This window comes from Gavialis gangeticus, unplaced genomic scaffold (assembly GCF_001723915.1).
Source record: "Gavialis gangeticus isolate Ggan-Ray unplaced genomic scaffold, GavGan_comp1, whole genome shotgun sequence".
NCBI classification, from domain to species: Eukaryota; Metazoa; Chordata; order Crocodylia; family Gavialidae; genus Gavialis; species Gavialis gangeticus.
Window position 1 is genome coordinate 87,362,316 of NW_017728992.1, and position 10,401 is coordinate 87,372,716.

The 10,401-nt window shown below is 45.5% G+C and overlaps 1 protein-coding gene across 3 annotated transcripts in view; it reads left to right on the forward strand.

Moving 5' to 3' along the window:
- The window catches only part of PTPN2 (protein tyrosine phosphatase, non-receptor type 2), a 67,681-nt gene that overhangs the window by 32,344 nt on the left and 24,936 nt on the right, over nucleotides 1–10,401 (forward strand). For all 3 annotated transcript variants that reach the window (XM_019524994.1, XM_019524979.1, XM_019524987.1), the window contains one exon: nucleotides 6,683–6,892. In XM_019524994.1, the coding sequence (XP_019380539.1) occupies nucleotides 6,683–6,892 (210 nt within the window). The remainder of the gene's footprint in view (nucleotides 1–6,682; nucleotides 6,893–10,401) is intronic.

The window sequence follows — 10,401 nt, forward strand, 5'->3', positions numbered from 1 at the left end:
CCCCCCCCCCCCCCCCCCCCCCCGAGCAACTTGCAGTCATGGCTGGGTAGCAGTGTGCCAGTGGTGTGTGAGGGGCTTTCCCTTCACTGCCTCGCCGCTGCCACCTGGTGGAGAATGAGTGAGTACAGGTGCCCTGATAAAAGCATGTTATCAGTTAACCATTTAACTGATCACCAGGGATGCTGGTTTTCCATGATTAAAAAATCACAAATTCTCTCATAAAAAAATTGCAAATTCTCTGATTTACAAATACCAAAATCCATGGTTAAAATTAAATGCCCCCCCCCAGCTGCCAGGGTTATGGGGCCAGGGACCTGGGTCCGCAGCCCCCTGCCCCCAGTGGAAGGCAGTGGCTGCTACAGTTGGAGCACGAGCTGGCTCCCCCTGCTGCTGCCTGCTGCAGGCTTGGGCTGGGCGAGCTCTCAGTGGCAATGTGCACTCCTGGGGGGCAAGGGAGACCTGTGCCCCCCAGATCTGTGGGGCATGGGGGTAGGGCAAATGTGCACTGCCCCCATGCACACAGAGGAAGTGTGGCCAGGGCACCACAGAGCTTGCAGTGGCAGGCAGCTTTTGTGCGTGGCCCCGCTGTGTCCTGCCATGCCAGTTGCACATGCTGCACTCTGGAGAGCCTGGGGGGGGCGCAGCAGGGTGGGGAGCACAGCATTTGCAAACCCCCACTCCCAGCCAGAGTGCCCAAGCTGGCTGTGGGTTGAGGGAGTGGGGAGGTTTGCAGCCAGCCAGGAGCAGCAGTGGTTTCCAGCCAGCTGAGCACTCTGGTGGGGAGCAAAGAGGCTGCAAACCCCATCCTGGCCAGAGTGCTTGGCTGACTGCAAACCTGCCTGCCCCTCAAGCCCTACTTAGAGCTCACTCTTCTTGCTGCAGGTAAGTGTGGGTGTCAGGCCCTGCCCTTCCCCTCTCCCTTCCCCTACAGGCAGGGTTGAGGTTTTCCCCACCCCTTTTGCAAACAGCTTGTGGAGGCTGGAATTCTGCCAGCCTGCAGAGCTCTTTGCAAAAGGGGGAAATCCATGGGTTTCTCTTCTAAAAGGGAAAATCCATGTTTTCCTTGATTAAAAATGGGAAATCCGTCGTTTTCTCTTTTTTCTGTGGGAAACGGGAAAACCAGGATCCCTGCTGATCACATTAGGGGAGTTTAAACTGGTACTTTAATCAGTATTTACATCCCTAACTTGGAATTGAAGGTTGTCAAACAATATTTCTTCAGCAAAATGTTGACATTTCTGGTTAATGTTAACCGTCTCTATGGTAGCCATTAAGAGATCCTTGAGACGAATAGAAAGTATGCTAATTTGAAAGCTCCACAAATTGCTTATCAGTGTTATGAATATTGGCATATTATTCCGTGGATCACTGGACAAAGGCAAAACAAGAAAATGTTAATATCTTGGGTTCTGTCATCATCTTAGTTAAATTTTGAAGCATAGAATAAATCAGTAAAATGAGTTTGAGATGTAAATGCCTCTGTGCTTTTTAAAAGGCTCTAGCAGGTACAGTTACTGACATGAATATTCTACATACATTCTGTTTCTATTTCTTCACAATGGTTTTTTTTTTTTTTAAAGTATGTTAATTGTAGAAATTAATTACTGCCTGTAACCACTGAGGTTTTACAGAACAGCTGATAAACTCTGGAAGTTTGTTTGTTTGTTTGTTTTCTTAAAATAGGCTGCCAGTGTAACATACTATACTCTGTTAAATTACTTAATCTCAACAGTAATACTACAAAATGCAAATATGAGGTTTTGCAGGAATATTATGGCACACGTAAATTAGTACATTTTACGCAAGATTTTGTCAGTTAGTTGATAGTCCAACATAATACATTTACTAAGAAACATGGTCTAGATCTTAAGTGTGTAAAAGATGCCCAAGAACAAGATTTACACTCTGAAGTTCGTACCTAAACACAGGAGTGGCCACCTGCAGTATGCATGCCATGAGTGGCATGTGGTAGATTGGGAAGGAACAAGGAACACAATAGCAGATGGGGCAGAAAGCAGAAGAGCTTATCAGGCAGGGGAATGGGATTGGAGTGGCACTCAAAGGAGGTGAGGCTTACCTTCTGGCACAAGCTGCCAAAAATCCACTACCTTAACCTTGTATTTCCATAAGAACAGTGAAAAGTAGAATTGTTTTGCTTCTGGTACTGTAACAGTGCACATCTTTGGAGGATTCTAACAAGGGGCCTATTTCATAGTACTATATTGCTGGAGAAGTGAAAACTTCTGGATGTGCCTGGGTTTTGTAGAGAGCAAACGAATATAATCCTTGCGCAAGTTTGAATCGTGACACTTGACAACTTATCTGTTTTGTTCCACGTAAATGTTTGCATTTGCCTTTGTGGCTAGTGTTTTACAATAAGATTTGGAGAAGAGAGAGTTTGATGTTATCTTTAAAAAAAAAAAACAAAAAAAAAAAGATTACACAACTTATTCATTTTTTGCCTGCATGTGTTGTTTTTTGGAATACTGGAATACAGAAATCTGATACTTCCTTTCCACCAGTACTTTAACTGTATCCTCTATCCCCCGTCTTCCTGGTTTTTATACCTATGTTAAAGTTGACTAATACTTCCCATTCTAGAATTTTGCTTTCATCTGCCTTTTTGAAATTGTTTAAACTGAAACTTTCCATGTTGGGTAGTCGGGTTCAGGTTGCTTCTGACTGCTTCACGCTGAATTATTTAGGGAAACTTCTGCAGAATTCAGCCATTTCACAGGCTTCTTTTTCCTAATCTTCTATCTTTACTGTGTTAAAAATTCTTAATTGTTCCATTGAGAAATTTTAGTGCTGCCAGTTCTTGAAGTAAAGGTTTGAAATCTGGCATGGAGCTTGGTGTTTATGGCAGGGATGTGCCTTTTGACCCTGTGAAAACATCCTAATTTGGCCAAGTTAAGGACCAGCTGTGCACATGCATGGAGTTAGTTCACAGTTCATCAGCTAAATTCCCTAAAGACTGTGTCTATGCTATTCATGTTTCTAAGGCTCCCTCTAACACGTGCAGGTAAAGGCATGATTGGATCCAATGCATGATCCACACAATCACGCCTTCTGCCATGCCACAGCTTCGGCAGGAGATGAAATTATGGGATTGTGCGTTAGAGCCAATCATGCTTTATTGCTGGCGCAGGGGGAGCCCAGTTCTGCACTGGCAAGAAGCAGACTCCCATGGCTAGAAGCCCACTTTGCTAAGGAGGCTTCCAGCTGCAGGACCCATACACAACCAGGACTGACAGCTGTGCAACTGCTGGTGTTCCTGGTTCCACTTGCCTCTGAAGCGCAGCCTGAGCCAGGAGCCCTCTCTGTGCGTGTGTGTGTGTGGGGGGGGTGTTGTGTACCCCTGAGCCTTGGTGATTTCTGCAGCTGCGCTCTCCAGGGCTTGTACGGAGTTCCCAGCTGCAGAGGAGACCCTGCTACATGTGCAAATTAAAGCTTGATAGCAACTTTATAGCTGTTGGAGCTTTTTATTATGTAACAGTACTTGGCATGTGTATCTGGTCTTAAGGTCATTGTGTAATTAACCAGTTAATTGTGTAATACCTGTGAAGTGTAGAGGGGGTTAATTAGTCTTTCCAACTGCTGTGGGCTGCTGTAGTGTAAGCACCAGGACTGAGAGCAGGAAGGAGCTGTTGTGCTCACAGTGCTCCTGCTGCTGGCATTCAGACAACCTGGAAAAAAATAATAGCCCTACTCACACAGAGGGCCAAGAGCTAGGAAAGAACTAGATTGGGGCAGGAGATGTGGGGGGCCGGAAGGATGACGGACGGGTACTAGTGGAGAGGAAGTTGGGAGTGTCTGACTAAAGAGTCTGAGGAGTGGGAAAGACTAAAATTAATGAGAAGTGTGGGTGGCAGAAGACTGGAATTAGGAACTCAGGAATGTGGAAACTGAGCCGCTGAGGAGGAAGGGGAAAGAGTTGAGATGTAGTGGGAAGGGAAGGGAAGGAAGGAAAGGGGAGTGGAAGAGACGCCATTCTGTTCTTCTGTTTTTCAGATGTCTTAAAAACCCAGCAGTAAGATGTACTTTCATTCCTTCCACTGCTGGTTTTTATCATTGCTGTCACACTGTTAATCTGTTATTGCTGTCTCCTCATGGATTAGATGTTCCAGCCCCATTAGCAGTGTAGATCAATATGACTGAACCTGATCCACTTTTTTCCTTTGTATGTTTGTTTTTAAATAACCCTAGAAAAGAATTACCTTGCAACCATATTTTTTGTGTCCAAGCACTCAAGTTTTAGCTAAGCCAAAATGAAGCATTTGGCTTCATTTGCCTTCTGTGGTTGTAGATTGCAGGTGGTAATACTAAATTAAGATTTTAACACCAAACTTTTTCTGGTTAATTTTAATCACTGTTGTAGGGGTAGCTCCAGTAAAACTTTTGTGAAGAATGTGTAGTCCTCTCTTAATGTCAGCCTGAACTTAACAGATCATTTGGCAGAGTATTATATGGACAAGCAGAACTCCTAACATGATTATCTGGTGGCATTGTTTCAGGTTTTCTGTTTTATGGCTCAGTTTATCCCACTGAATTCCTTTTCACCTCTGCATTATCATTGTGTAACTGTTCAATGCCCTTGAGGCCCAATCCTTAAACCTTCAGGTTCTTTCAGGATTAGATCTATGTTACTCACTGAATTGTCCAATTTAAATGTGCTGATTTTTATCCTTTTTTTTAAAGAATGCTGCACATCCTATTTTTTAATTGTATAGAAAAGTAATAGTGTTCATTGTTTGGGTAAACATGGTATAAATAGAAAATGGTGGGTGTAATGCACAAAATCTGGTTTAAAACTGTGCTTCAGGCAGTCATAAAGAGAATCTTACTGTGTTTCCACGAAGGGAATGTTTACTGCAGGCTGCTAAATCATAGTAGTGTAAGACTAATGTTGTTTATCAAATGCATATTTAGGGATTGGATGCCATGTGTGAAAGAAGAATTTAAGGCTTGTGTCTTGCCAGTTCATTGGCCAGCCTTCAGTGAGACTTTCCGTGAGCAAAGCAAGACTTGGGCACGTTGTTGCTGGCCTGGGGCCCTGGATTGTCTTTTGCCCTGAATATGACAATATCACTAGTCCCTTTGAAACAACAAAATATATTCCCTGTACACGTCAAGATGGATTTACACCAGGATGAGCAACATGGCAGATCCGGTGGACAGCCAGACTCTATTTCCAGCTGCCCTTGCCTGCATCTGCCGGCAGTTACCATGGAGACCCCAGTAGGTGGTGCTGTGACATCATGAGGCTGGGGTTTCCATGGAGATGGTCCCCAGCTGTACTGGTAGGGTGGGGAGGTGCTCTAGGGCTGGGATTTTGCAGTGGTGACAGTATAGTCTAGCCAGGGCAGAGCCACGATCTGCTGCCTGCATGCCCCTGCCTGAGGCGTGTGGGCAGTAGATTGCAGCTCTGGACCACGCTGTAACCGCTACGAGATCCCAGCCCTTGAGCAGCTGCACACCCTGCCAACACTGCTGGGGCCCATTTCCATGGAAACCCTGGCCCTATACTGTCATGACCCTGCTGCTCCTGGGGTCTCCATGGAAACCAGCTGCAGTTACGTGGGCAGGGGCTCCTGGGAAATGGAGTTTGCCTGATCCTGCTTATGGGCTGGACTTTGCTCACCCCTCATCTAAACCATAGGGACAAAGATGAATCATTAAACATATATATATTTTTCCTTTTGAGAGCTAGAGCTGGATATTAACCAAGGACAAAAGACAAGGCAGTAACTGGACAGAACTTCAGTACACTTGTAGCAACTATTGAGGAATGACAAATGTGACCTGAATGGCTGTTTTTAACCAGCAACTTTTTGTAGATCAGCCCTTCATAGCCACTCATAAGTAACTGACCAATAGACAAATATTTGTATGTTCTCTTTCCATTTTGCAGATTTCTTTTCCTAGTGACTGGAAGATGAAAATGACTTTAGCTTCTATGGACCAATACATTTGTTTGTTAAATCTTATTTTTACTATTTACTTTATAGAGATTAGGTAGATGTACCAAAAATTGTTCTGTTAAATAAGATGTTGATAAAACTAAGTAAACTTGAGTGTATCAGATGGTTTAAAAAACCAAAACAAAGCAAACTGATATTGAGAGATCTCAATGAAATCAAGGAAGTATCCTAGTCTCATAAGCATCCATGATCAAGCTGCCTCAAAGTAAATAAAATTTAAAGATCCCAGCAGCTGCTAGAATTTTAACTACAATGTTGCTTGCATGTAGTGTGAGCAGAAGTATTTAGCAAGGTGCTTAAAATGGTGGCAGCAGCCTGTGGCCTTGTCTATACTCATGCTGTTGCTACTATCAGTTGAATTATGAAAGGTAGGAAAAAAGAGTTATTTTTAGAGAAAAAAACTAAACTAAACCAGAAGAGGTTGGGGCTTGGAGATTTCAGTAGCTGTCTTCACTGTCTCTTGAAACAGAAAAGCAAATAAATTTATGACTGCCACATTGGATACTAACTTCCTGGTGTTGGTTAGGATCTAAGGATGCAAATATCTAACAATCTGATAAAAATGTCTGTACCAAACTGAAAGATTTATAGAAATGCCGAGTAACTCCAGGCCTGTAGAAGTAGATGAGTCACAGGAGAACAGTTAGGCAACCGTGAAAAGAGCCTTCTTCTGTATAATTTTACTATTTTTTCATTTTCAGAGTGGTGAGTCCAGGATGATAACTCACTTTCATTATACTACGTGGCCAGATTTTGGAGTCCCCGAGTCCCCAGCTTCATTCCTCAACTTTTTGTTTAAAGTTAGAGAATCTGGGTCATTGAATCCTGAACATGGACCTGCCGTAATTCACTGTAGTGCAGGTATTGGACGTTCTGGCACATTTTCATTGGTAGACACATGTCTTGTCCTGGTAAGTGTTTGGGGTGGTTTTGTTTTATTGGTTTTTTTTAAATTTACACTTGTGGGTTTTTTGAGACTGACAGAGATCTTACACAAGTATTTGTGGAAGTAAATTAGGATGTGCTGTAAACTACGTTACTACTTCATCTTTAGAGTGCTTTAAAAATATTTATCTGCAGCTACCCATAATGCAAGTTGGGAGGCCAGCTTGTGACATGGGTGCCACAAGTGGCAGCCTCTGTGTGTTGCACATGGCAGATTGAGGAGGGGACGGGCAACACAGTGGTAGATAGGTCCCTGATCTAATGCTGACCTAAAAACAGCATTAGATTAGGGAGGGTGCACAGGGCAGGAAGCAGAAAGCAGTGCAACCAATTAGTTAGGGGAGAGGGACTTGGGTGGGGCTAATTTTGTTGTACACCTACCAGAAAGATTGGCCCCCACTGTAGCGCTTAAATTATATGCGAAATGTGGTGAAGGAAACAGAACAAATAAGATCAGGGATTCAAAGAAAGCTGCTTAAAGCTAGGCTTCTAAATCCATGTTGATACTTTGGATAAGGTAAAAACTCAGAAGTTCTGAGTTGTGTTCTTGAATTATTGGGTCTTTCATGTCTGTCAACTTTTTTTCAGGAATTTGTGACGTTTATAACTTTTTTGCTGTTCCAGTTAAAATATATATTTCTGATTTTATTACAGAACTTTCAGGAAATATCAGGGTTGGTTGTTGGGTATTTTTGTTTTGGCTTTTTGTTTGTTTTTACTTGCACCCAAAGCCACACCAACATACCTTGAAGCTTGCTTTGTTCTTTTAAGGCTTCTATGACTCAAGTGAAAGTTAAAGCATTGCTGTAAAACTGAAAACTTTGAGAGAATTCCCTGTAATTAATGCAAAGCATCATTTATAAACCTGACTACTGTTCCTTATCTGTTGGGAAGGAATGACTTTTAAAAGGATATAATTAGTTCAATTACTGGTTAATTGGTTCAGTAACTGGTTAACACTAAATAATTATTTGAAGACCATTGCAGTGTATATTAGGGGTGCACCAATAGAGATTTTTTGGGCTGATGCTGATGGCTGATTTTTAATGAGTCGTATTGGCCTATACCAGTCCAATTCCAATATGCAGCCCTGCAGCGTGGAGAGTGGTGTCAGGCTGGTAAGTCTGTTGTGGGGGATAGGGAAGGGATGTGAGGGTGAGGGAGGGAAAGGGGCTGGGCAGGTGCTGCCCAGCGTGGGCAGAGTGGGGCACGGTACAGAGTTGTGGTTTGTCTGAGGGGGCAGCTCCTGCTGCTATGCACACCCAGGAGGGCATGGGGGGGCTGCCCCCCAGATCTACCTGGGGGAGGGCAGGCTGCTGCTGTGGGCTGGGGCCGAGGGCTGCATTTGGGCTCTTTCTGGCAGGGGGCTGGGCTGGGCTGTGCTCACTGCATTTGGTGGTGGTGCTGGGAGGGAGCTATGGTGAATTTTGGGGTGGCTGCAGCTTCCCTGCCAACCCTCCCTCCCAGCTCTGCCACCCACCCCAAGCGCAGCCCTGACTGAGATCCCCCACCTGGAAGAGCCAGCACTGCCCCAGCCTGCAGCAGCAGCAGCCCACCCTTCCCTGTGCACAGATCTGGGGGCCCAAGCGGCCCCCTGGACAAACTGTAACTTGGTCCTGTTCCCTGCCCTGCCCCAGCTGGGCAGCACCTGCCAGTGCTGCTATTGCCCACCCCGACCACAGCACAGCCCAGCCTAGCCCAGCCCAGCCCCCCGCTGGGAAGGGCCCAGCCCGCAGTAGCAGTTTGCCTGCACCCCTTGCATAGATCTGGGGTCACAGGCCCCCCCATGCTCTCCCAGGGTGCACATAGCGGTGGGAGCTGCCCTGCGCTGCCTCACTCCCTCCCCCACTGCTGGGGCCTTGATCTATCCCCCTTCCCTTGCCTGCAGTGGCAGCCTATCTTCTGCACACGCACAGATCCAGGGACACAATGGGGCCTCGATCTGCCCACCATGCATCCCCTGGACAAGCAGCTTGCGGCTTCATCCCACACCTCGCCCCAGCTGAGCAGTGCCTGTCCCTGCCCCACTCCCTCCATCACCACAGGGCCTCTATCTGCCCCCCCGCCCTTTGAAAAGAAGAAAAAAAATAAAGGGGTACATGAGCTGCAACTGAGACGGAAGGGGTACACTTGTTTAAAAAAAAAAAAGGTTGAAAATTCCTGAATAGCATGTAGGATTGGAAGTAAATTTCCTATTTTTCTGCTTCCAGTTTGGTACTGAAAGATTTATTGCCCCAAACAGTCATAAATATGGATTATTGGGGGGGAAAAGATGTTTACCTGATAAGATTTTAAAAACCGTATATCCATTATATATACTGTTTGGTTTAAATCAGAATTTTGCATTTTTTTGTGAAAATCGCAAGATTTAAGTGATTTTTTTTTTTTTTTCTTCTACAAAAAAGCTACTATTTGCAATGCAATTCCACAATACAGCCACTTGCTGGGCCATATTCTGGCATTTTATTGCAACGAGATGGAGCCGGGGCGGCATCTGCAGCACTGTATAGTGCCCAGTTCCTCTCCGCCCCAGCCAGCAGCAGCAGTGGTGCATTGCTGGGTGGGGCCAGGTGGACAGTGGGAGGGAAGTGATCAGCGCTGCCTCAGCAGGGTACCTGCATACAGAGTGGGGGTAGCGGTGAGCGAGTCTCATGGGCAGCAGCATGTGAGCGATACCATCCACGCTCCAGACCCTTTGCCTGCCTCGCAACTCTTTGTTGGTTGCGGGTGCTGGCAAGCCACTGCCAGCAAGTTTGGCCAGGCTGGGGTCTGCCAGGAGCTGGGTGTGCTGCAAGGTAAGTCCTCTTCCCACCACCCCTCCAGTAGCCAGGTGGGTTCCTTCTGCCCCATCCAGTGAAGGGGCTCTGTGCCCCATGGGGAGATTTGCAGTATTCTTCCCCCCTTCCCCTTCCTGCTAGATACTGGAGCCAGGCTCAGCCATCCAGATGGTCCTGAACCTGCTCCCTCCACCAATCAGGGGGCATTGGTGGGGAGGGGAAGGAGGCATGATCTGGATGAAAAATGGTGGCCCCTGCCACAATTGGACCACTAGTGAGCTGGGACTGCGATTTAAACCAGGCCCTAATAATATATATACACTTTTTCCATGGCAGTGAATGTAGGTTGATATAAAGACCTTGCAACATTGTCATTATGAATCTGAGACTACAGACAAACTTCTTATTCTGGAATAGATCATGTCAGATTACCTTGTGTTAACTGCTCCATAGTAACTGCCCTTGTGCTCATGCTAATCCCACCAGCAAGTGTAAATTAATAAAGGGTAGCTTATCGTTCAGTGAAAGGGGGATATTGGACAACTTAGCTTTTTCTGACTGCATGAGATGAGTATATGCATCAGCAGTGGCTGTGGAGCTGCTGATGCCTCTTTACTTTACTTTATGATAACTAGTTTGCCTGTTTTCTAAGAAACTTAACACAAGAAATAAACAAAACAACAACCCCCCCCCCCCCC